At 35.9% G+C, this 27,789-nt stretch overlaps 1 protein-coding gene and 1 long non-coding RNA gene across 3 annotated transcripts; both read right to left on the bottom strand.

Moving 5' to 3' along the window:
* Positions 1-7,651: 7,651 nt before the first annotated feature.
* On the bottom strand, positions 7,652-9,626 carry LOC120124144. Of its 2 annotated transcripts, XR_005516255.1 has the most exons (4): positions 9,152-9,626; positions 8,558-8,693; positions 8,024-8,421; positions 7,652-7,735 (listed from the first exon to the last, which is right to left on the bottom strand). It is a non-coding gene; the product is annotated as an uncharacterized LOC120124144 (long non-coding RNA). The 2 variants fall into 2 exon arrangements; XR_005516254.1 differs by lacking the exon at positions 7,652-7,735 and having other exon boundaries at positions 7,760-8,421; positions 9,152-9,609.
* Positions 9,627-13,791: 4,165 nt separating this feature from the next.
* On the bottom strand, positions 13,792-15,140 carry LOC120124253 (plant intracellular Ras-group-related LRR protein 6-like). Its single transcript, XM_039142952.1, has 2 exons — positions 14,852-15,140; positions 13,792-14,688 (listed from the first exon to the last, which is right to left on the bottom strand). The coding sequence occupies exons 1-2, from the start codon at positions 15,050-15,052 to the stop codon at positions 13,792-13,794; spliced, it is 1,098 nt and encodes a 365-aa protein (XP_038998883.1). The 5' UTR covers positions 15,053-15,140.
* Positions 15,141-27,789: the final 12,649 nt, after the last annotated feature.

The following is a 27,789-nucleotide window of genomic DNA, read 5'->3' as shown; positions in this document are numbered from 1 at the left end:
ACCTTCTGTTGGATATATGAACTGCAAAACTACACCGTTAGCACTGACTGAAAATATAAACAGTAATTAAGAAGAACAGATTCGTAAACCGTGTCATGGTAAGAACCACTGCCTTAGAAACGAATTCGCCTCGATGTGTGTAATCGCTGCAGTAGGCGGACCGTCCCCCGAGGTTAACACGGTCGCTCCAAATTCCGTACACCCGAAACCGGAGTGGACTGCTGGTGGTATTGTACTTCTGATCGGAAAGCACTCAGAGAGAACTCACGGAGAGAACTTTAGAAAACACTTTGTAAGTGAATTGTAAAATGTTTTGGAGTGAGTTGAGAAGCTGAATATAGCTCTCTATTTATAGGCTAGAAATAGGGTTAAAATCGTCCATAAAATTTCAGGATTAAACCTCTTATTTGTAACAGCTGAAACGTCTAGATGAACCTGACTCAGAAATAGTCCAGGTTCATTGTATCATTATTCAGCTGTTATAACTCCCGAAATTATATCATGTAACCCCTGGAATTAAATCAAATAACTCCTGTAACTCCTGATATTAACAGCTTGTCTCCTCTGTACAAAGCTGTAAATCAGTCCAGGTACATCTTAACGTTTCTGATTTAATTTAGGAATAAACTGTTTAATTTCTGATAAAAAATAATAATTCAGCTGTTATTATTTGAAATTCAAACAGTCCTCAGCAGCCTATAAATATCAGTTGATATCTTTCACATTTTCCATTTGTTTCTTTCAAAGAGAAATTCCTCAAGAATTTTCTCTAAAAAGATAGTATCCGCGCGGACGTGTCGAAGACACGTATTACCACGACCACGACCACGACCACGACCACGACCACGACGACCTCGACCTCGACCTCGACCACGACCACGACCACGACCACGACCACGACCACGACCACGAGCCGAGCCGAGCCGTGCCGAGCCGAGACGAGACGAGACGGACGGACGGCGGCGGCGGTGCGCGAGAGCCCCCCTTGTTCTCTATCACTCAACAAGGAAGTGGAATGTCAAGCCTTAAATACCATTCCCAATAGTGTTTCCAACACTATGTGGGATTGAGCATTACCAACATTCCCCCACTAATGCGAAAGAAATCTTCTGAAACTCGAAAACAAGCTTTCCAGAAGAGTAATAGCGAGATTAGTTGCTTAAGCACTAGTGAACATATCTGGAACTAGTACATAGTGATGATGAGCAATCCTTCTCTTAGATAAGTGAAACTAGTCTGGAACTTTCTAAGATCAGGGTAAACTCATAACACACAACTAACCCCTTCATCCACCTGAGTCCTCGATGTGTAAGATATATATACAAACGTATATATTTGGCCATCTTACCTCAGGATTCTAGTAAGTGTGCTAGAAAAACAGTCCAACATTTTTCATAGAAGGCGGCTAACCCTTCTCACTTACATAGGTTATTTCATCAAGTTTATCTCAACATAAACCACCCTTTAAAAAGGAATATGAAATAATTAAGAGCTTTTATAATAGCTCAACCTCACAAAGGGTTTGGTGACTTTTTTCAAGTTCATTATAAATGAACCACCCAAACTCTGGGCTAAGAAGTCATTAAGAATAAATATTCAACCTCATTTATCGGTAAATTCAATAAGTCCTTCTCACTAGAACCATCCAAATACTTGGATTTGAATTTATTAAGAGTTTAACAAACTCAACCTTTCTGTCGGTAAGTTCATCATTTCCTACCCACTCGGTCTGGGTTATGAACTTATTAAGAATAGATATTCAGCCAAAATCGGTAAATTCATCAAGTCTTTCTCACTAAGACCACCCAAAGCCTGGGCTATGAATTTATTAAGAGCAATTAAGCTCATCCTGGGCATGCACATTATTCATCATAGGGATAGGCAGTAGGAATGTGCACTATGAGTCTTTCCATGGTTTCGTTTGACCACATGGAACTTAGATAACTAAGTTGGGTATCCACCATGAATTCCTCAACCAATGGGCTTTAGACCCATCCCCCTCGATGAATCTAGGACCAGCTTCCGACTTAACCCTTTGGTAAGTGGATCTGCTAGGTTCCTTTCCGACTTCACATACTCTAAAGAGAGCACTCCATTCTTTATCAAGTGTCTAACTGATTCATGTCTTATGCGAACGTGTCTTTTCTTACCATTGTAAGCTTGGTTCTTAGCCACACATATTGCAGCTTGTGAATCACACAACAATGAAACTGGAGGAGTCGGTCTTCCCCACAACGGAATATCTGCTAACAAGCTTCTGAGCCACTCGGCTTCTTGCCCAGCTAGGTCAAGAGCTATAAACTCTGACTCCATGGTAGAACGAGCAATACAAGTCTGCTTTGATGATTTCCACGAGATCGCTGCTCCACCCAAAGTAAAAACATACCCGCTTGTAGAGCTTACCTCATCATTATCAGAAACCCAGTTGGCATCACAATATCCTTCCAATACCGCAGGAAAGCCAACAAACTCAAGTTTCCAATTCACAGTACCCTTAAGATACTTTAGTAAGCGTTTAAGCGCAATCCAGTGCTCACCACTCGGATTATGAGTATATCTACTTAGTCTACTCACGGCATAAGCAATATCAGGCCGAGTATAGTTCATTAAGAACATTAAACTTCCGATTAATTTAGCATATTCAGTTTGGGAAACACTACTTCCTTTATTCTTAACTAGATGTATGCTAGGGTCATAAGGAGTTCGAACAGGGACGACATCAAAACTGTCAAATTTCTTTAGCACTTTCTCTATATAATGTGCTTGACATAAAGAAATCCCTTCTCAGTTTTGGTAACTTTGACTCCTAAGATTACATCTACTTCTCCCAAATTTGTCATCTCAAACTTAGTGGACAAGAAATTTTTAACTTTGTTAATGGACTCAATGTTAGAACTGAAAATCAACATGTCATCAACATAAAGACTTATGATAACACATTCAGTTTCAAACATCTTCGAATACACACAAGCATCCGAACCATTCACAACAAAACCAAAACTAAGAATAGTTTTATGAAATTTCTCATACCACTGTTTAGGAGCCTGCTTAAGTCCATAGAGTGACTTTTTGAGTCTACAAACTTTGCCTTCCATACCAGGTGCCTCAAAACCTAGTGGTTGCTCCATGTAAATCTCCTCATCTAGATCCCCATTCAAGAAAGCAGTCTTAACATCCATTTGATGTACCTGCAACTTATGAATAGAGGCTAGTGCAAATAATGCACGAATCGTTGAGATTTTTGTAACGGGAGAGTATGTATCAAAGTAGTCTAAACCAAACCTTTGAGTGAACCCTTTGACGACTAACCTTGCCTTGTACCGCTGAATCGAACTATCTGGCCTTAGTTTCTTCCGGAAGACCCATTTGTTGGAGATTGGTTTGAATCCCTTAGGCAAGTCAACTAATTCCCAAGTATGATTAGACATTATCGATTCTAGTTCATCATTAACAGCGCTTTTCCAAAAACTAGCATCGATAGATCTTATAGCTTCTTCAAAAGTTTTAGGATCCTCATCTAATAGAAAAATTTGAGCTATAGGATCTGAAATGAAGTCTAAATCATTTATCTCAGAAATAAAGGAAGTAATAAAGTCTGGTCCAAAAGAGGTTTCAACTCTTTGCCTTTTACTTCTTCTAGGCTCAAAATCAATTTGTTCAAAAGACCTAGCAGGATTACTAGAAGAAGTTGATGGAATATATTCTATTTGTGTTTCAATATTTATTCTCGGTTCCTTTAAAGGAAAAGTATTTTCAAAGAAAACAGCATCTCTTGATTCACAAATAGAATAATCTTGTAAAAGCATGAATCTGTATGCAGCACTATTCGTAGCATACCCTATAAACACTGCATCAACGGTTTTAGGTCCGATGGTGGACTTCTTAAAATCTGGCAAGCCCACTTTAGCCAGACACCCCCACACTTTCAGGTATTGTAAATTAGGAGCGTATCCTTTCCACAATTCATATGGGGTAGAATCTAATTTCTTATGAGGAACTCGGTTCAAGATATGAGTTGCTGATAGAATGGCCTCCCCCCATATGTTATCAGATAACCCGGAACTTATTAGTAAAGAATTCATCATCTCTTTAAAGTTCTATTTTTCCTTTCGGCTATACCATTCTGTTGAGGAAAATAGGGGGCTGATGTTTCATGAATTATGCCATTCTTTTCACAAATATCTTTTAAGAAATTAGATCCATATTCACCACCTCTATCAGATCTAACCCGTTTGATTCTCCTTTCTAACTGATTTTCAACTTCTGCCTTATAAATAAGAAAGAAGTTTTCAGCTTCATCTTTAGTTCTTAGGAGATAAACTTTTGTATATCTTGAATAATCATCTACAAAAGTTATGTAGTAGTGTTTTCCTCCTTTACTTTCAGTGTTTCTAAAATCTGCTAGATCAGTATGAATAAGTTCTAACAGTTCAGTCTTTCTATTAGAAACAGTCTTAAAGTGAGGTCTAGTATGTTTAGCTTCTACACAAATCTCACATTTGTTAAAGCTAGTTGTGTCTAGTTTAGGCAGAACATTCATATTCATTAATTTCTTTAAAGCATGAATATTCACGTGTCCTAATCTAGCATGCCACATATCAATGGATTCAACAATATAAGCAGAAGTGGTAGCTTTATTTTCATTAAATTGAGTTTCTATGACAAATAAACCATTGCTTAAAAACCCTTTCCCCACATAATCACCATTTCGGGAAAGTACAAGTTTATCTGCCTCAAAAACTAACTTAATGCCTGCCTTATTCAGAAGCCCACCACTTATCAAATTTCTACGCAAGGCAGGTACATACAGAACATTATTTAAAGCCAGAGTTTTACCAGAAGTCAGCTTGAGTAAAACCTTGCCTTTGCCTAGCACTTCAGAGCTGCTAGAGTTCCCCATGTACACACGTTCACCAGTGTTTCCATCCTCGAACTCGGTGAAAAACTCCTTCCTTGCGCAGAAATGCTTCGAAGCGCCAGTGTCAACTACCCATTCTGAACTGTTCTCCACCAGATTAACTTCTGAGACCACCGCAGCAATGATATCATCATCTTCTTCTACAACGTGCATCTGTGGCTTGTTGTCATTTTGGCGGTCTGAGCGGTGTTGGCATTGGTAAGCTTTGTGGCCAGGTAAACCGCAGACATAACACTTGAACGTCTTTCCTTCCGGTTTGGCCTTTCCTGACTTCTTGAAGTTGGTAGCCTTCTGTGGTTTCGTCTTTTTGTCTTGATTCCCACGTTTCATGATCTTCTTAAATTTAGACTCAACCAAGTTAGCTCTAAAAGATAAATTACTCATAGAATTAGTAAGCTTATCTTTTAAACGGTTGGCTTCTTCAATCTTCATATGGCCCACAAGTTCTTCAAGCGAAATGTCTCTCTTCTTATGCTTAAGAGAGTTGCGGTAATCGGACCAGGACTTGGGCAGCTTCTCAATGAGTACATTGGCTTGCAGCACCTCACACATTTGCATCCCTTCAGCGATGATGTCAGCGACTAAGTTCTCATAGTCATGGACTTGATCCATTATTGGTTTGTCGTCTGTCATCTGGAATTTGAGCCATTCACCGACAACGTACTTCTTTATCCCCGCATCATCCGCACCATACTTCTTGTCGAGAGTGTCCCATATTGTCTTGGCACTCCTTTCTCTAAGGAACATATCAATAGTTTATTTGACATGTGGCTGAGCAAATGTCCTCGTACCGTCTTGTTATCCTTCTCGTATTTCTCGTAGGTAGCGAGAACGGCGGCGGCAGTTGCTAAGGCATCATCATTGAGGATCGTATCCGCATCATTACCGACAGCTGGGGTTGGTGGCATGGTAGGTGGTGGCTTGAGCAACACGTAATCAAGATCAAGTTGCTCGAAGAATATCAGAATTCTTTGGGACCACCTTCTATAGTTCTTTCCATCAAGTGCATCGAGCTTGGAAAGATCGGGAATGAGTTTGCTCAAAGGTGTCGACATGATTGCAGTTTATGGAAATTCGTTTCTAAATTGTTGGATATATGAACTGCAAAACTACACCGTTAGCACTGACTGAAAATATAAACAGTAATTAAGAAGAACAGATTCGTAAACCGTGTCGTGGTAAGAACCACTGCCTTAGAAACGAATTCGCCTCGATGTGTGTAATCGCTGCAGTAGGCGGACCGTCCCCCGAGGTTAACACGGTCGCTCCAAATTCGGTACACCCGAAACCGGAGTGGACTGCTGGTGGTATTGTACTTCTGATCGGAAAGCACTCAGAGAGAACTCACGGAGAGAACTTTAGAAAACACTTTGTAAGTGAATTGTAAAATGTTTTGGAGTGAGTTGAGAAGCTGAATATAGCTCTCTATTTATAGGCTAGAAATAGGGTTAAAATCGTCCATAAAATTTCAGGATTAAACCTCTTATTTGTAACAGCTGAAACGTCTAGATGAACCTGACTCAGAAATAGTCCAGGTTCATTGTATCATTATTCAGCTGTTATAACTCCCGAAATTATATCATGTAACCCCTGGAATTAAATCAAATAACTCCTGTAACTCCTGATATTAACAGCTTGTCTCCTCTGTACAAAGCTGTAAATCAGTCCAGGTACATCTTAACGTTTCTGATTTAATTTAGGAATAAACTGTTTAATTTCTGATAAAAAATAATAATTCAGCTGTTATTATTTGAAATTCAAACAGTCCTCAGCAGCCTATAAATATCAGTTGATATCTTTCACATTTTCCATTTGTTTCTTTCAAAGAGAAATTCCTCAAGAATTTTCTCTAAAAAGATAGTATCCGCGCGGACGTGTCGAAGACACGTATTACCACGACCACGACCACGACCACGACCACGACCACGACCACGACCTCGACCTCGACCTCGACCACGACCACGACCACGACCACGACCACGACCACGACCACGAGCCGAGCCGAGCCGTGCCGAGCCGAGACGAGACGAGACGGACGGACGGCGGCGGCGGTGCGCGAGAGCCCCCCTTGTTCTCTATCACTCAACAAGGAAGTGGAATGTCAAGCCTTAAATACCATTCCCAATAGTGTTTCCAACACTATGTGGGATTGAGCATTACCAACATTCCCCCACTAATGCGAAAGAAATCTTCTGAAACTCGAAAACAAGCTTTCCAGAAGAGTAATAGCGAGATTAGTTGCTTAAGCACTAGTGAACATATCTGGAACTAGTACATAGTGATGATGAGCAATCCTTCTCTTAGATAAGTGAAACTAGTCTGGAACTTTCTAAGATCAGGGTAAACTCATAACACACAACTAACCCCTTCATCCACCTGAGTCCTCGATGTGTAAGATATATATATACAAACGTATATATTTGGCCATCTTACCTCAGGATTCTAGTAAGTGTGCTAGAAAAACAGTCCAACATTTTTCATAGAAGGCGGCTAACCCTTCTCACTTACATAGGTTATTTCATCAAGTTTATCTCAACATAAACCACCCTTTAAAAAGGAATATGAAATAATTAAGAGCTTTTATAATAGCTCAACCTCACAAAGGGTTTGGTGACTTTGGATGCTAACCTTTTCGAATATCTACTCATGAACTATTATCAATATTACATAGTGATACGATGTGAAAAAGAATATATTAAATATAACTTGCAAAAGGATCAGACTGAATCATACTGAGGTGGTATATGAGTCAAGTGAAAGACCTTTGCGTGAAAATGGCACATGGTAACCACCATCCAAATAGTTATCACAGAATACCTGCAAGTAAAAGAAACAAAAGACAGCTGTATGTATGTTCAGCAAGCTTTGCACCACAATCATATCATCATTAACATGGGGAATACACAATCTAATATTGGAGAGAACATTATGTTTTTTGTGGTAGTGATAATACTAATTAAAGCCTTTTCCACAGATGAAGCTAACGGATTAATGGACAGCTTTATGAAAACTACAAGGAAACCTTGTATATTACATTAGGAATCATCACAAAATGCTAAGAGAAACATATAAAATTGAGGGAACTTCCGTTAACTACAGAGACACCTTCCAGTTACATTCGATGATGTACTCACGACGACAAACATAACTTAATGGGGAATCAACTCCATTGAGGCTGAATATTTCAGAGGAGCTACCAAGCCAGTCACTTGCAATGCAGTCAGTAGCAAACTCCTTATCCATATTCAGAAGAACAAATGGTCCCCAAGTAGCAACTTGTATTGGTACAAGCCCGAATTTCTATTATCAATTGCAACAGGTGTCCACAAAGTTATCAACTAACTGGAAAATATGATACAAGAAAACAAAAGATTGCAGTCGAACTAACAAAAAGGCAAACATTTATGCTAAAGTACTCGACAGTATACATTTACAACGAAGTCCTGTATTCCCGAAATACTGGTCGCCTTACGAAGTGCTCCATTTAACCCATACGTCCATCCCTGCAGAAGACATAGGATTCAAGGCAGAAACCAAGAGAATCTAAGTTCAAAACAATTAAACAGCAGAAAACATGGAAAGATCAGGATTTTTTTCAAGTCAAATCACATGGGAAATAGGGATACAAAACAGACTTACATGGTAAGGGCAAGTAAAACAAGAGGTTTTCCCACTTCCAGACACAAGAAGAGAGGCATGATGCCTACAAACATTGTGAAAAGCAGCTATTTTCCCATCATCATCCCTGCATACCACAAATTCCACATTTCCCAGTCTGCACGAACACAAGAAAATCTTCAGTCTAAGGACCAAGATATGATTTAAATTATGATTGCGGCCGCGTTTTAAGTCTTGTTGTGTTTATCACAGTTACGAACATACAAAATGTTATTGAAGTCACTGCAGCAGTCATGAATTATTTTATATTCGCACAACTTATCTTAACACATAATAATTAAGGTACAATAATGGAGTTAGATTTTTTTTACCGTAATGGAATAATAACAGAAAATAATGGACAATATTAAGGGACAATAACGGAATAGCGGCCCACAAGTGGCACTTACCCCATTGTTATTGGTGTGATTCCACTTTATATTGTTATTTTTACCATAATAATTTTGGATGGCACTGCTACAGCTATATAAAGACCGCCATTCCGTTATCGAACCGCTATTTAAACCTCATAGTAGTGGGGAATAAAATTAGATATTTAGGTAAGAAAGTTTGTACCTGCCGCTGAAAAAATCACGGGTTGTTCTATCTGTTCGATATATCCTTAAAAAACATGAAGGGGGGGAAACCCGAACAAAATTCAACAATCTATGTAGAGATTCTTGGAATATTATGTATATGTATACTAACCAACAGCTTGCCTACCCTTGTAGAATACGCGATCGAGCTCAAGAGAGTAAAAGGAGGGGTCAGTGTACCAGGACGAAGGCGGAGTGATGGCTTGCTCTGTGAGAATCTTGGGGTCGAATTCACGCACTAATTTCTGAGCTTCGTGGCTCAAACTGCATGATAATCAAATGGGTCTCGGTTTTGGATTATGGGTAATCTGGAAATGGTTTTGGAGGAGAGACAGTCGAGTGATGGGTTTCAGCAGCAGAATCATCGTCGTCTCTGATTGATTGAGCTGCGAGTGTTTTATTGACTTGCCTAAGCTTAAAGCACTGCTGGGTTTCAGAAAGCATATAAAAGCCGGCGGCATCTACTAAGCTTTAATATTTTTATAATATATTCCCTATCCGGCGGGCCAAAGCTTTCAGTATTGACTACCATGAAATTAATGAAATTGCTCCAACACTTGAAAGGATAAATAACCATTATGCTTATATAGGGTAAATTACGAATTTCATCACTAAACTTTACCCTCTTCTATTTTAATCACTAAACTTTAAAAGTTTTCAATTTCCTCAATAAACTATATATATCGGATTTTTTTATCAGTCCATCGTTAAATAGTAACGACGTTAAAACGACATTATTTTAAAAAATTCATCAAAATGATATTGTTTCTTATCTATATAAAATCTCATTTAGAGAGTAAACGACTAAGGGTGTTCAAAAATTCTCGATCCGTTGACTCACTGACCTACTATAAAATTATTGGATACTTTAGAGGTAAATATATGATTTTGCGGTCAGGTACCCAACCCATTATTTTTGGCGGATTATCAGGTTAGGCACGGGTCACAAAATTAGCCTTAATCAAGTACTCGCCGACCAAATTCTTTTTTTATTTTATTATTATTTTTGTTTTAAATTATATTTTATTTTAAATTTCAAAATTATTTTACCCTAACATTTTAAATCTATATTTTTTTTTCAAATTATTTTACCTTACATTTAAATTATTTCTTTTACTCTTAAATTAGTTTAAAATTAGTTTAAATTTTATAATTTTATTTTATTTTTATATTTTTTATATTTTATTTTTAGATTATGTAATTAGGGGTGGCAACGGGATATTTTTAGGGGATATTTTTGTCCCCATACCTATCCCTTATAGATCCCTGCGGATTTCGGTTAATCTTCATCCCAAAAAAATAAACTAACATATTTTAAATGAATGCAACACCTAAAACTTGTAAGATATATCGGTTTGACTCAAATTAGTCTCTATCTATAACATGAAAGTTTCAAACGTCAATATTCATCTAACACTCAATGTATATGTACAATCTTAACCACTGCGGTATTAGAATATATATAGTTAGTTTTTTTTATTTTGTTATCAAATATAAGTTTTTTGTTAAAATAAATATTAAGGGTATATAGGTAAATGGGTATAAATATATATTTTTTAAATTTTGTAAAATATCAGGGATCCCTACGGATATTTTTTGGGATCCTCACGGTTATTTACACGGGTATAGTTTGGTTATCCTCACGGTTCTGATATAGCAATCCCCATCCTCATTTGAGCTTCGGGGATAAAACTTCCCCCATCCTTATCCTCGTAGGTGAAGATTCTGGTTATTCTCCATCCTCATCAGTTTGAATCCCCAAGGTTTTCAGTTTTTCCCTACCTGATTTTCACCCCTATATATAATTTAAATTTATAAATTTTATGTTTATGTTATGTATGATAAATTTTTTAAGTTTTATATTTTTTCTATTTGATTTTTTAAATTAATATAAATTAATAAAATAAATAAATATTAATTGGGTACTCGTGATTCGAAAATACGGGTATTCGAGTTTTACGGGTACTTGCCACTTACGGGTTGTGTCATGGGTCGAATTTCTGTAACTCGAAAGTTTTGTGTACACGAAAATACGGGTACCTGGATTTGAACAATCCCATAAACAGCTGAGTAACAAAAAAAAGCCAATGTAGTAAATCCAATGAGAAAATTGAAAAGACTTAAAGTACAATGAGTAAAATAAGAAAGATAATAAAGTTCAGTTACCAAATTGTAATTTATCCATACATATGAAAAAATAAAATAGAAAATACTATTATATAATTTTGAGGTAAAATAACTTTAATTTAATCTCTACTTTTTTTTTTAACTATATCAATTCTTTGAATTTGAATATTTGATTTCTTCAATGTGGTGGCATTCTTAAATTGTGTCGCGTGATTTTTTTGGAACAAAAAGAAATGACAAAAACGACAACGTTTAACCCTTCCACTTAACGAATTCTATTCCCACTGTGTCTGCCTGAATCAAGCTCTTCAGTTCCTCCGGTGGGGATGCCAGAATGTGAACTCCTTTTTCGAAAGCAAGGTTAGCGAGTCGGTCAGCACACCTATTCCCTTCCCTCCAGGTATGGCAGATCTCTGAAATCCAACTGTTGGGAACGTTTCGATGAAGCTCAAATGACAACAGAAAAATTTATAGAGGGGTTGAAGTGGATTTAAAAAAAATTTAGGGACTAAGGAGATTTAAAAGATGAGAAAATTGATGTACAAAAATTTATAATGGTTCGACTTTTCAACCAAGTCTACATCCTCTATCTTCACTAATAATTTTTTAACAAATTCACTAATTTATTTTTTATTTTTCACAGGATAAAGAGACAACATTTACAGATCCTTATCTATTTGATGGCTAAGATAAAATCACTCTCCTTTTACAAAGGTATAAAAAGTGTAAACAAGAAAATCTCACAAGGTAAGTGTTTACAAAATTATGCTGACTAAAACACTAATATTTATAAAATAAAAGAAAATAGAAATGAAAAACTCTTCTCTTGTGTTAGATTGCTTAGATATGTGTTATCACCCTTTTTCAAGTGTTCTAAACGTGTTTCTATATATTGAAATGAGTATGTGAATGTTTCTAGTCGTTGGGGATATTTTTGAGCCGTTACGGGTAAATTTTCTTCAAAATAAGACTGCCTAGGACTGAGAGTATTGATACTCCTTTAATGAGTATCGATATTTCCTTTATAATTTCTAAATCAACTAGTCGTTGTTAGCCGTTGGGCTTGATCCGTATCATTAATATGCTGATAGTATCGATACTAAAGCGTAAAGTAGTATCAGTACTCCTTTGAGTATCGATACCTATTTTGCATTTTGAAATTTGAGACAACTAGTAGTATCGATACTACCAATAGAGTATCGATATTTCTCTTACATTTGATATCGACACCACATGAATATTATCGATATTGTTCATATAATATCAATAGAACAATATCAATACTGTAAGAATAGTATTGGTACTTTGTACTCAAAAAATTAATTTTGTGCTCAAATTCTATTTAAATAGATTTCAAATTATTTTTAAAAACTTTGAACAAATTCAATTCAAGTCTAAAAATATTATATTTTAATTTGTTATATCAAAATATTATAAAATATACAACTCTAACCCTTGTTTTTTAAGTTTTCACAATCTCTAAACATTGTCTCCTTTTGGATGTCAATCGATTCTATCTTTGTTTAGGGTTTCCACTAGCCACAAGGCGTCAGTTTCCACGATCAGGTTTTGAGCACCTAGGGATTTGGCCAACAACAATCCTGGTCGAAGGCCCCAAATCTCAGCCATTGCAGAGGAGGCTTTCCCGATGTTCACCATAAATCCCTGGATCCAGTTTCCCTCATCGTCGCGAAGGATTCCGCCAGCAGTTACATCGCCGGTGTTTGATTTATAAGCTCCATCGGAGTCTAGTTTCCAGCTACCCGAAGGTGGACTTCTCCATTTTACCCATCTTGGCTCCTTGGTAGTCCTTGCATGTAAGTTTTCCCTCACCGATTTTATATCTGTTACTAATCTTGTGCTATATCTCTCGATCTGGGTTGGATTTCGAATATTGTGTTGAAATTTTTTTGCATACCGTCCCTTCCATAAGCCCCATATGATTGTCTAGAACAACATTCCCCAAGCTATATCCTCTTCCCCTTTGATCTTCGAACGACAATTCCTATGTAACCAATCCTTAAAATCTCCTGAATCGAAATTGTGTCGCGTGATGATAAAACTAAACTTGGGATTATTGTGGGCCGAAAGGAATTTGGTAGACTTATTAATTTGGACTAAACTAAAAATTTTAACTCAATTAATATAAATTCAAATTTAATTTGATTCACTCAAATATTATGGAACATATATAGAAAAATATAAAAATGTTAAAAAATTATACAATATACACAAATAAGTACAATGCACATTTATGTGCAGACTCGAAACTAAACACCCGAACTCAAAGCTAAACTTAAATGCTCAAGTAGAGTTCATCGACATTCACGTCAACATTATTCTACACTCTACACTATATTATATTGGTTGAATATTTAATGCATTAATTACAATATAATCATATACATCACGATTCATCATTAAAATTATTTGATTTTAAAAGATTTTATAACGATATATCGAATACTTTATTCTGACGATATATTCAATATATTATTTGTAAGTACGAGATGGAAAGAGTCGGCGAGGTGACAACATTCCCGTGTTGTGAGTCGAAAAGAGTCGACCCGGTGACGAGATTCCCACGCAGCGCGGTGCAGCGAGGCCGTCGATAGATCTATATTCCGCCATGATGGACCCTTCTTTCTCCCAAGACCGGCGGCCACCGCCACCGGTCATCGTCATTTTCCCATTAAAGCTCGCATACTTCACCAGCTTCCCCACCCATGATCTCTTCTTCTGCGGGTTTTGCCCTGCTTTCATTTTCTCACACAGATACTCCTTAACCACCTGCAAGCTCTGTTCGAGCACATCCACCGGCGGCGAAACCAGCGGGTTCCCTTCCACGCTAAGCTTCTGGAGCTTCCTCAAGCACCCGATGGAATCGGGCAGATACTTTATTTTGTTATAGCTGACGTCCAATTCGACAAGCGACATTAATAGGCCGATGGAATAAGGTAGGGTTTCGAGGTACTGAAAGTTTTGGCTCACGTTGAGAACTTCCAAGTTGATCAGATTCTCCATGTCACCGGGGAGTGACCGGAGACAATTGAGGCGTGCATCGAGAACTCGTAGTGATGTTAAGTGCGTAATCGACTGAGGAAGGAGAATCAACTTGTTCGAGTTAACCGACAGTTTCTTCAAGCAGGTGAGCTCGAATCCGATGGTCTCCGGTAGCATTGTGAGCTGGTTGAAATTAGCATTCAACTCTTCTAATGACTTGCAGTTTCCAATCGTTTTCGGGAGAGCCCGGAGAAGGTTGCCGGAGACGTTGAGAAACTTGAGCTTTGAGAGACAACCGATGGAGTTTGGGAGAGATTTGAGCTGATTAGAGTGCACGTCCATGGCCACCACGTTCAGCAGCCTCGCCGTTAACGACTCCGGTATGCTCTGTCATATCAAGTCATATTACTAACGCCAAATCAACTAATTAATTCACATTCATATCTAAATTATATAAGAATTTAAACCGACTATCTCGATTTAAGATCAATACAACTGGGAAAAACAGAAAGAAACCAACGGATTTAGGAAGAAAGAAAGAAGGAAAAACCTGGAGATTGTTATTGGAGAGGTCTAACTTGGAAACGAACGACAAATTGAGAGAAGAAATCGGAAGGGAATCCAATGACATCCCACTCAAATCCACTGTCCCAATCCTAACCTTTTCCTCTTGATCTCCACTTGATCTTCTCGGCCTGCTCCCATGATGATGATGATGATGATCGTCTCCTTTGATTCTGCTCATCTCCATTATTCTCACTTGCTGCTGCCGTTCTTAGTACATCGTTCTCTTTCACATAAAACTGATCCCAAAACAAAGCTGTATGAAAAAACCCAGGGAAAATAAAAAGGGGGGGGGGGTTTGGGATTTTGGATTTGAAGATATGAGTACTTGTTTTTGTGATTGATTGTGGCAATGTATCTGTGTGTGTGTGTATGTATATATATATATAAACGTACAAAGGGAGAGTACGGATTGGAAAATAGGAAGAGAGATGACGTTTGAGCAAAAGAGGCGAGAAAGAGAGCGGCGTTTGGTGATAGGGTAAACTATATTACACCTCACTCGGTTATTAGGTGGATTATTAATATGCCATATTGTTTTCTAAAAAATATAATTAAATTAATTAATTAATTAATTAATTAATTAAACTATTATTATAAACATGTCATTCTCCGGCTAAAAATTGAAGTTGGAGTTTAATGCGTATGGTACAATAATAATTTTAATCTTAAAACTTTATACATTTTATCAATTCAATCCTAATTTAAAAGAATTCAATAAATTTAACCTTTCATGTTTTAAAAACTATATCAATTTAATCGTTGTTCTTCTCTCATAAATGTTATTAATATTGCTCTTATTATCTTATATGATGTTGAATTTCACAAATGAGAACATTGTGTTTATTCCTTTGTGTGAGACAACGGGTTGAAAAATCGAAAAATTTTCTATGTGAATTTGGTTTTTTGTATGTGAATCATACAATTGTCTAATACTTATTGATGAATGACTTTTATCAGTAATTTCTTGTTACTTTGTGATAGAATGTACTTATCTAATTGTTGTTTCATATGATGGACTCATTCGATTTGACAATATTATAAAAAGGACGAAATCGATAAAAAAAAACTTAAATGTAAAGATTTAAATTTATTGAATTATTTCAAATTATAGTTGAATGGATAAAATGTATAAGCTTTTAAGACTAAAATCATTATTATACTATATCATTGTGGATTTTTTTTTTCAATTTTAACTGCAGAATAATTTGCTTATAATAATGTTTTAATTGAATTATTAAATTATAATTTTTAGAAAATGTGACATGTTTATAACTTAACTAATGATTGAGTGACTTAGAATATAATTTACCCTAAATGAATAGTTGATGTCGTTGCGGTTGCGTGGCCATCGCTCTTACTTTAAAAAGTCAACCCCTTTGCCTCCGACTTTCCGTTCTGTTTTCCCTTCGGCCGCCGGCGAAACCTGCGCTCCTTCCTCATTACTGTTATTCATTCCTTAGACTTTATCCAAATTATCATTTATTTATTTATTCAAATTTTCTTTGATATTTTCAAGTAATTTTTAAATAATTTATATAATATTTATATTATATGGATTCATTCTTATTAATAACTTTTAAAAATATTGGATGTTTAAGTGTGTTTAATCTTATATTCTCTTGTAGATTGTACTAATTATAATGTTAATTGAATTAAATTTAATTAACTGATTTTCAAGTATTTAACAGAGTTATTTTTAAAAGATTCGTATAATCACACTATATTAATAAAAAAAATATTTATATAATAAAATTTATGAGTTAATTGCAATATCCCTAAATTATGACACTTATTCTAAATTAAACCCTAAATTTTAGAACTTTTTTTATCAATCACCAAATTATGATTTAATTTTAAACCAGTATTTAAATTTTAAAACATCTTATATTAATCCTTAAAGTATTAATATTATTTTAATTTAATTTTTTTAACGTGTCATTAATTCTATTGGTTTTTACGGATCTTGAAAATTAAACTTATGATATTTTTAAATGTAATGAGATTTTTTTTAAAGCATTGTTGATTCAATTCTCAATATCTTCAAATATAGATTAATTTTTAACCACTAGAGTTAAATACATTAGTGAAAAGATGAAAATTCTTAATGATATAATATGTAAATTATCTTTAAAATTTAATAATAAATTTAATTTTAAAATACATCCTAACTCTCTATATGCGATATAAATAGGATTCACTATTTTTATTAAAAAAGTCAAAATTACAATAGATGTTTACGATCATAAGTGTAAACTTAACACATAATTAAGATATTTCCTATAATCATAGACACAAGAAAATAGTCACTTGAGACCAAACAAGGATCATGCAAAAAAATACTAAAAATTCATCAAAAACCTGAACAAAAATATATACGAATAGAACTGATTACATCAGAAAATGATTCATAATAGGGGACCAAATTACAAAAAGACCGTCAACAATCGTAAATTAGAGTCGGGTATCATGAGCAAACTATCTTTGAACGCAAACCGTGTATTTAAATCCAATATAATGGTCCAAAACAAAAAAGATCCAGAAGATAACAAATAGACATCATCTCGATCAGTTGAGATGATATTAAATACAATCTTAAAACTTAAAGAAACCGATAAAAAAAAGGTACTAAAGAGAAAAAAAAAAATATGTCATAAATATAAAAAAATTATCCTACGAAAGTAACGTTATTATAAACTAAAAAATTAAACATACAATAAAAAAATCGATGAAAAATATATAGGTACAGCGCATTACATTAATTCATCGTACGGTATTTGATTAGCCGTCACTTCTTTTTATATAACTTAGTCAAATGTTTTGGAGAAAATTTTACAGTGCGAATATTTAAATATACAGTCAAAAAAATGTTATCGGTTTTGTTATTATTTCAATAATAAAATTGATAAAAAAATGAGCGAAAATATTATTATTTTTAAGAGAAAATAACTTCAGTGACAAAAAATGTCTTATAATATACGATTTTAACCAACTTTTTTTGGATTTGCCAAAATGACCAACTAAATCGTAATGCGATCGATAATTCGCAACGCGATCTCCGGTATCGCAAATCAGTTTCCAGATTCGCAACGCGATTCTGACTATCGCATTGCGATTTCCCAAATTCGCGTTGCGATTTTCCTAATTCGCAATGCGAATACGTAAATCGCAACGCGATTACGTAAATCGCAATGCGAATACGTATTCACATTGCGAATACGTATTCACATTGCGATTTACGTAATCGCGTTGCGATTTAGTAAATCGCAACGAGATTCTGACTATCGCAATACTGAATTTCAAATTCGCAACTCGATTTCTGAATTCGCAACAGGTTTTAATTTCGCAACACAAATGTTTTGGGTATATAACTACGCAGCAGCAACAACTCATAACCTAAATCCCTAAATCGCAACTCATTCCATCTCCATCTATCACTCTCTCCGGCGACATCCGTTCCTATATCCAACGACATCATTCCCCATCCGGTAACAGGTTTTAGTTTCGCAGCTCGTTTGTTTAGTAAATTAATTTACAATAATGAAATCATCTAATGTTGATCATGTTTGGATAGATTTGTGTTTTGGAGGGTCATGGGAGAATGTTCATGGTGTTTTACAATATATGCCTTTACCCATGAATCTTCAACTAAAACTGTCATTAAAAAAGTTAACTTATGAAACTCTAATGTTACGTGTTGCAAATAAATTGAATTTAGAGCCCCTAAGTGGATTTAGGCTATCTTATCATAGAAATGGTAAAGTTTATTTGTTAACCGACAATGAAGATGTTGAACGATTCATTGTTTACATTAGTGTTTCAAGTGATGATGTTACATTGTATGTTGTTAAACCTAGAAGTAGTGAAGTTGGGTCAGTAGCGGGTAGTAATCAACTAAGTTTTTCAACCCCCATTTTATGGTGCTCAAAATTTAATGGTTCCACCACAATTTCATCACCAAGCAAATATTGTTTCACCACATTTCCAATACCAAACACAATCTCAAAACCCACAACCTTTCCCTAATCCAAATCCCAATCAACTTTCAGCACCAAATTCCGGTTTTCGTATTGACCAGTTAGACGATGATGAGCCAACAGAAAAAATTGTGAGTACTAGTCAGTATTCGAAATTTGATCTTGGTCAATACCCGGACTTTGATCTTGGTCAATACTCGGATTTTGATTATTTTTCAGAAGAAGAAACAGACCCTGCGTGTAATGATTTTGATATTGGTCAATACCCGAATTTTGATGATGAAACAGCCGTTGCCGAAGAAGATGTTGTTGATGATAATGAGGAGGAAGTTACGACTGTAAATGAACATGTTGAACATCCATTATGTAATTCATATAACACTGAAGAAGAAAAAGAAGAAGAAGAAATCCCAAAGAAAAGTCCCCGAAGAAAATGCCACGGGAGTATAACTGGAATATGCCAGAATTACTTCAGATACTGGAAGAAGAGTTGGTAAAGATAGCAGTTGATTGTTACACAAAAATTATTCGTATCAAGAAAGATGATTGTTTTGATATAAAGGAAGACTTGAAGATAGCTTTGTATACGAAATGTGTGGAAGATGGCTATCAACTAAAAGTTAACAAATCAAGCAAAGATCGTTTCGAAACAAGGTGTATGATTGACAAAAACTATATGTGGCGTATGATTGCAAAGAGGATAAAAGATTGCGAAATGTTTCAAGTTAGGACTTTTATTGATAAACATACATGTTCAAGAACCCAAGTTTTTCCTCACCATAGACAGGCAAACAAAAAGGTGTTGGGTGGTTTTCTGGCTGAGTTAATGTTTTTGAATGATAGGGTATATCGGGGACATGAAATTATGACTGATATGAATGCTCGGTTCAAGATACGTATCTCATATTCTCAAGCTTGGAGAGCCAAATGTTATGCCTTGGAATTGTTGAGGGGGTCGCCAGAAGCATCGTTTGCCCAACTGCCGGCTTATTGTCACAATTTAAAGCTGAAAAATCCTGGGTCGGTAACTCATATCAAAACAGATAGAGATGGACGCTTTGAGTTGCTGTTTATCGCCATTGGTGCTGCGGTTAGTAAATCAATATAATTTTGTTGACTCATTTTTGTTAGTTACATGCATTTCACATTTAAATGATTATATTTCTTGTGTATATGATTTTGTAGATTCGTTCGTTTATTAATTGCATGCGCACAGTTATTATAGTTGATGGAGCACATTTAAAAGGTCGATACCTTGGAGTAAACTTATTAGCAGTAGCCATGGATGCTAACAATGGGATACTGCCAATAGCTTACGGGGTTGGCAAATCTGAAACCTCTGATTCATGGACATGATTTATGGGGCATCTTAGGGATTGCATAGGTCTTATTAACAATCTGACAATCATATCCGATAGGGCAAACTCAATTGACAACGCTGTTAGAAGGTGTTTCCCATATGCTTTTCATGGACTTTGTGGTGTTCATTTGTATACAAAATCTAAAATCAATGTCAGCTGGTATAAAAAATCACAAATGGACATACTGGAAGGCTGTAAAAGCTTATCGGGAAGTGGATTTTAATAAGCATATAAAATGTTTAAGACGTGTTTTGCCTCAGTGTGCTCAAACACTAGAAGATGTCGGGTTTGAAATATGGTCAAAAGTACATCAACTTGGAGCAAGATATGGTTTCATGACGTCTAATAGTGCAGAATCAATCAACGCTCTAAGTCGTCATTCCCGGAAATTACCCATTACTATGTTAATGGGGTTTTTTTAGCCTCTATTCAATAGTGGTACTACTAGAAAAGAAACCATGCAGGTATTATTTCTTTAAATTCGCAACTTATGATATATTTTACTAAGTATTATTTATTTAAATTTACAGGAACATTGGAACATCGTGTTACACCATGGACAGAAAAAAAGATAACGAAACGTGTTGTGAATTCAACATCATGGAGAGTTGAACCATGTTCAAACACTTTGTTTGAAGTATTGGATAATAACTTAAATGGGCTTGTCGATCTAAATGCAAAGACGTGTAGTTGTATGAAATGGAAAACATCTGGTTATCCGTGTGGCCATGTTATAAAAGTTGCTCTTCATCTAAACCAAGATGATTCAAGCGCATATGCTATGGATTACTACACTACAGAAGTATATCGACAGACTTATGCCGAGATTATCTACCCTATTCCACATCCTTCTGAGTGTGACATACCAGATGACTTACAAACAGTTTTGCCACCAGCCATGGACAGAAGGCTACCTGACCGACCAAAAAGTCACGATCGTATACCGTCTAAGGGTGAAGAGAAGAAGAGATCGACATGTAGTCGGTGCAAGGAAAGTGGTCATACAAGGTTGACATATGGATCACTAGTGCCATCACAATCATCTTTTCCTCTACCAAAATATGGATCCTCATCAAAATCCAAAGCTCATATGGTGTCAAGCAAAAGGCAATCAAAATCGCAATCATCTTTAAAATCCCAATCACAACCGGCTTCACTTTTTGGGACTGTTAACTTAGGTGATTTTTAAATGCAAACTTTGTATTATGTGGATTTTATGTGTGAACTTTTAACATTTTCAGTTAGGCATGTATTAGTAACTTGAGTTTGAAAATTGTTATGATTTGTTCAGTTGTTATCACTTATTAGACATTCATTTGACTATCGCAACACGGAAATGACGTTCGCAATCATCTTAATGTCTATCGCAACGCGGAAATTACTATCGCAACGAGAGAATCGCAATGCGAAATGAAAATCGCAACGTGAAAATCGCAACGCGAATATGAAAATCGCAACGCGGAAATGACTATCGCAATGCGAAATGAAAATCGCAACGTGAGAATCGCAATGCGAAATGAAAATCGCAACGAGGGAATCGCAAAGCGAAATGAAAATCGCAACGCGAATTTAGTTTCGCGTTGTGATTTTAGTTTCGCATTGCGATTTTCATTTCGCATTGCGATTCTCTCGTTGCGATTTTCATTTCGCATTGCGATAGTCACTTTTGCCTTCAATATAATGCAGATTGAAATCAACAAAATCAACCATTACATTTCAATCAATTAAACAAGCACAAATAAGAATTATGTTCACATCAATTAAACAAATCAACTTTTACAAATCATCTTTTACAAATCAATTAAACAATCAAAAAATAAGCAATAATTCTTATTTCCTCATCTACTATTGAATCAACTTTTGCAGCCATACATCATTTTCACGCAGCTCACTTCTGAGATTAACCTGCAGAAACCAAACATTTGCTCAAACAACACTTTCTACACATCTAAAACCTACAAACAACAAATTATTGAATTCTAGGTACTTAACCAAACATTTTCAAACCAAAAGCCTATAAACTTACCAATTGTTTATGGACATTTTTATAACGCGGATGCAGGTAGGCAGCGTCTCGTATATATCGATCTAGCCATATAATGCTGAAACCACAAGCCTACTGCAGCTCTATCTCTATCGGTGGGAAGTAGATACTTTATACTTCATGTGATCAAACGCTCCAACGCCAAGCATACGAGAGGACCGCAATCCTCTCTGGCTCCTTCCGTTTGTTGTGGTGCGGTCTCATCTCTGCTAACTGTAATATTGAGCTTCTTTGGCTTCTTGTTTCCAGAACGAGTCCAATAATTTATCGCATCCAAGAATTTAGCCAAATGAGAGCTCCATCCCTTAATAATATCTCTTAAATCAGCCAATGATATGTTATTTATCATGTTGTCATATACTATTGCCTTAAGGGATGGGAGTTGAAGCTCGACGAGAAGCCAATGTTTACGTTCCAAAACAGGGATAAACACATGCAATCATAAGTAATAATTCATTCATTTGCGCACTTATTTATGAATACCTTTAAACTCAATCTAAAATAAATACTAACCTTATCGACCTCCCACCATGCAGGATAAAGTTTAGCTTGTCCATTGCCCAACGCAAATGATTCATCTCGTTGATTCTTCAAGTGAACGGCGTTAAAAGACGTCGGCATAATTGTATATCATGTATTTCTTTTATTTTTCTTAAGTTTCCTAATTATTAGAAGACGTGACACCCACGCATCGATATGTTGTTTTACAAAAAAAGACATATATTAGTGACTTACATAAATTTTAAAAAAAATAATCAAATTGAAATATAAGAAAAATATAAGACTTACCCCTCCATCGAAATAGTCATTGTCTTCGACCCCTAATAATACGCCCCACCAAGATCGATCAAGCAACAAATAGATATCATCGTTGAGCTTGCATATTTCAGTGAAATACCCCTGGCTCCGCTCATGTAGATAAAAATCAACTGCGGCCTTAGCCCAAAGAATGTTATCCATAATTGTGTCCGGTAGTTGTCTCCTCTCCACTTCAGATACCGGAATGGTACTGGCCGGTAACTCATATGAGAGCCAACTCTCATCCATCATGTCCGGCACGTCAGAGGGTTTCTCAAGAATCTTACATATGACGCCATGTAAAACGGGCTCTTAAATGGTGGGAGGGACCTCTTCAACGATGACAGTGGCCTCTTGAACGGTGGGAGGGGACTCTCGAGAAATGATAGGGGCCTCTTCAACAATAGGAGTGGACTATTGAGGGATGACAGGCGAGTCGGGCTTCTTCTTGCGGTGTCTTCGCACTATTGGGGTGTACGGAGACTTAATAGCACGTGCACGCCGTCTGATGCGTGAACTCCGTCGTGCAAGAAAAACCCGACGTAAAGCATCCACCTTATCGGGCCGCTAAATAATTAAATACAAAAATCAGTAAATAAACAGACATGATATTTAAACAGTGAAAACAAAGACAAATATGTTTCAAACTTGCATTGTATTCACCGAAGTCATTATTCTATCATAGTTCACAAAATGCATCAGATAACAAAGATAAATATGTTTCAAACTTGCAACACTGTCAAGTTAGTATTTGTCTTTGTCTATTGGTTGAAGTAATACAATTCATTCAAGTTTCAATTTGCAGAAGAAGAATAGATTCTGGAACTTAAAATCGCAACGTGAATACACAGTTTAGCAGAATTGGCAGCAACCGAACAAATTTACTTTCAACCAAAAGACAAAACAAAGACAAATACTAACTTCATAGTGTTAAAAAATACACAGTTTAGCAGAATTGACAGCAACTAAACAAATTTACTTTCAACCAAAAGACAAAACAAAAGACAAATACTAACTTCACAGTGTTAAAGAATAAACAGTTTAGCAGTATTGGCAGCAACCGAATAAATTTACTAAGCAATCTAAGTGAAATGGTTAATCTAAGTGAAATTACGAGTAAATTTATCATCAAGTTAAATATGGAAAATCTTAAATTTACCTCGTTGCGTAGAGTATGAACCTCATTCTGCAACGATACTACCATCTCACGTAGAGCGGCAACCTCACCACGTAAAGTAGACATCTCTACACGCCATGCACCATCGTTATCGCGTAGAGTACCGATCTCCTCACGCAAGGCATTGACCTCATCACGTAACTCCCTTGACTCATCCCGTAGAGGTGGAGGTGGAGAATAGGGAGATAGAAGTCGTGGCATCTTTGCCAGTCGCCTATCATGAGGTGATGGTGGAGAAGAGGCTCGATTATGTGACGGGATAGGTGATGGCTCTCGTTGTAGAGGTGTATAGTCGGGTCGATCAGGTGATGGCTCTGGGTGAGGTGATGGCTCTCGAAGTAGAGGAAGTGGAGGCTGCTCATCATTCGTGCCATCAAAAAAACGTTGACTAGCTTGCCACCAATCAGTGGCAAGCTCAGCCTCCGTAGGTGTCAGTCTCTGTAATGAAGTGTTGGCCTCCTAAAAATATAAAAACTCAAACAAAGTTAAACGTCTACTATTAATAACTTGTTTATATATGATAGTATTTGTCTTAACTTACATTATTTATTGTCGCATATGGTATTAAGTCTTCCCAATCCAATTGACGTTTCCTCTTCCAGGAAATAGCCCTAGGAATATCATTTGAAGTTTTTAATGCATATGTCCGCATGCTGGGGAAAGCCTCGAATATCCAAATCTACAAACAATATAATAACAAACATTAGTAATTGTTAAATAATTAATTATAATTTTGAAAACATTATATAGAAATTCTTACCTTAAAGGCCCAAACAAAGCCTGACAAAGTGTATTTCGACCCATCGCCACGCAAACTTTTACGGTCATCAAAGGCAGACGACAACTTAGTCCATGTAGCTTTCCATATATACGAACCCCACGGAAACAGATTCCATGCATTTAGGTCCTCTACCAATAATATTAGCTCCTGAGGAATAGGTTGTCTGGCCTCTCTGCCTAAAAAGACGGCATACAAAAGTACTAGAAGGCATACTCGGACAATATCGACGTCATTCATCCGAGTAAAACCATCTTTCTGATTAAACAATTTCTTCAGGTCGTCGACGTATAAGTTCGGCTTCTCTATTGACTCATCAGGAAAAACCCGGGATAACCATGATGGGCGGGTGATATGACGAGTGTACCGGCCTACATCATCGTGTCCGAATCGTAGACCAGTGATTAAGCAGAACTCCTTCCGCCCAAAACAAGTATACGCCGGTGGAAAATGAAGCCATATCTCTTCCTTACCACGTTGTATACTGTCGGGTAGATCGCTAATCATGGTCTGAAGCCACAAATGGGTCAAATTAACATCTCCACCCGGATGCTGTATTCTCAGCCATGGCCCGAAGCAGGTTTCCTCAAACAATTTTCTTTGTGCAGGTGAAAGCTTCGAAGCAATTGTAGTGGCTAGGCTAACTTTATTCCTTAATGTCAATGAAGCCGAAAAAAATTTCTACAAAAACAATAAACATACCAAGTTAGATATACCAAAAAAATAAACATAAAGAGTAGTATTTTATTCTTGAAACTAAAATTTGCAACACTATTTTGTCTTTTGGTTGAAATGAAAATCGCAACGAGAGAATGACTATCGCAACGTGGAAATAACTATCGCAACGAGAGAATCGCAACGCGAAATGAAAATCGCAATGCGATTTTGGTTTCGAGTTGCAATTATCTCGTTGCGATTTTTATTTCGCGTTGAGATAGTCATTTTCGTGTTGCGATTTTCATTTTCATGTTGCGATTTTAAGTTTAGAAACTATTCTTCTTCTGCAAATTGAAACTTTAATGGATTGCATTACTTCAACCAAAAGACAAAACAAAGACAAATACTAACTTCACAGGGTTAAAGACTAAACAGTTTAGCAGTATTGACAGCAATTGAATGAATTTAATAAGAAATCTAAGTGAAATGGTTAATCTATTATTGAAATTACCAGTAAACTTATCATCAATTTCAATATGAAAAACCTAAAATAATGCAAAAAATTTTAAAATAAAAATAATTAAAAAAGCTAACCCTCGAAGGTTGATTTTCCATTTCTGAATGATTGTGAGGGATTTCTGACCGTGAATGGTTGTGAGGGATTCCGCCGGAGATGGGGACGGAAATCTTCGGAGATGGGGACGGATTTTGTCGTAGAGAGTGAGAGATGGAGATGGGACTGAGTTGTGATTTTAGGTTTTAGGTTATGAGTTGCGATTACGGGATATACTGTGGACGGTTCAGTGTTCCGATAATTAATATTCGTGTTTGGAATTTGAAAATAAAATACGCGTAGCGTTTCTAATGGCGCTTTAAAAATCGCGTTGCGATTTACGGATACGCATTGCGATTTTACGTATTGTCGTTGCGATTTACGGATACGCATTGTGATTACGTATTCTCGTTGTGATTTACAGATACGCGTTGCGATTTACGGATACACGTTGTGATTTTACGGATACTCGTTGCGATAGTCAGAATCGCGTTGCAATTTATATGTTCGCGTTGCGATTTTCATATTCGCGTTGCGATTCTGAAAAATCGCAATGCGAATTTGTACTATCGCATTGCGATTCTTCATAATCGCGTTGCAATTCTGGGAACTGATTTGCGATTCTGGAGATCGCGTTGCGATTTTTATTTCGCATTGCGGTTTTGTTGGTCATTTTTTGTTGGTCATTTTGGCAAATCCAAAAAAAGTTGGTTAAAATCGTATATTATATGACATTTTTGGTCACTGAGGCGATTTTCTCTATTTTTAATGTTTATAATTACCGATATAGGTAAATCGGTAGAAAAAACTCGATAAAAAATAATATTTTAGGTAACACTTTACCAAAACTATTATTTTTTTACCGGATTCATTTATCTATATCGGTAATTAATAATAATAATAATAATAATAATATTTTTTGTCATTTTTACCAATTTTATTATTTTAAAATAATAACAAAACTGATATTATATTTTTTTAGTTGTGTATTAAGATTAACTCACGCGAGCATTTAATATGTTTTGGCACATTGATATACGGAATAAAATTGCACGCATATATTTATAATACTTATTATATTACAAATGTAATTATAGTCAAACGTGCACTACTTATTATATTACAAATGTACTTATAATCCGATGTGATATTAGCCCTCATATATATTGCTCTTATTATATTACAAATGTACTCATAATCAAATGTGATGTTAACTCTTTTATAATTTAATTCGATATTATCTGTTTTTAATATAATACGAGTTAATTGTACTATATGTCCCTAAACTATGATATTCATTTCAAATTAGTCCCTAAACTTTTAACGATTCTAATTTCATCCTCAAACTATACTTTCATTTTACATATATCCCCAAAGTTTTGAACATACCATATCATCCCCAAACTCTAACCCTCATTCTATATTGATCCTCAAACCTTTAAATATTCTAATTTCAACTTTGGAGTTTTGAATGATTTAGAGGGATATTATTGGAGTGATCAAAAGTTTTGGGGCTAATTTAGAATAAGGGTCATAGTTTGAGGATGGATTTGGAATGTTAAAAAGCTTGTGGACCAAT

The sequence above is a fragment of the Hibiscus syriacus genome, unplaced genomic scaffold, assembly GCF_006381635.1.
Source record: "Hibiscus syriacus cultivar Baekdansim isolate YM2019G1 unplaced genomic scaffold, ASM638163v2 tig00110415_pilon, whole genome shotgun sequence".
NCBI classification, from domain to species: Eukaryota; Viridiplantae; Streptophyta; class Magnoliopsida; order Malvales; family Malvaceae; genus Hibiscus; species Hibiscus syriacus.
This window is presented reverse-complemented; position numbering and strand designations above follow the sequence as displayed.

What these genes read in the sequence shown, in the direction of transcription:
- LOC120124253 (XM_039142952.1), bottom strand. Translation starts at nt 15,052, where the DNA reads ATGGAGATGAGCAGAATCAAAGGAGACGATCATCATCATCATCATCAT. An exon ending in TCTCCAATAACAATCTCCAG is followed by an intron (nt 14,689 to 14,851) that starts GTTTTTCCTTCT and finishes TTGATATGACAG; the next exon opens with AGCATACCGGAGTCGTTAAC.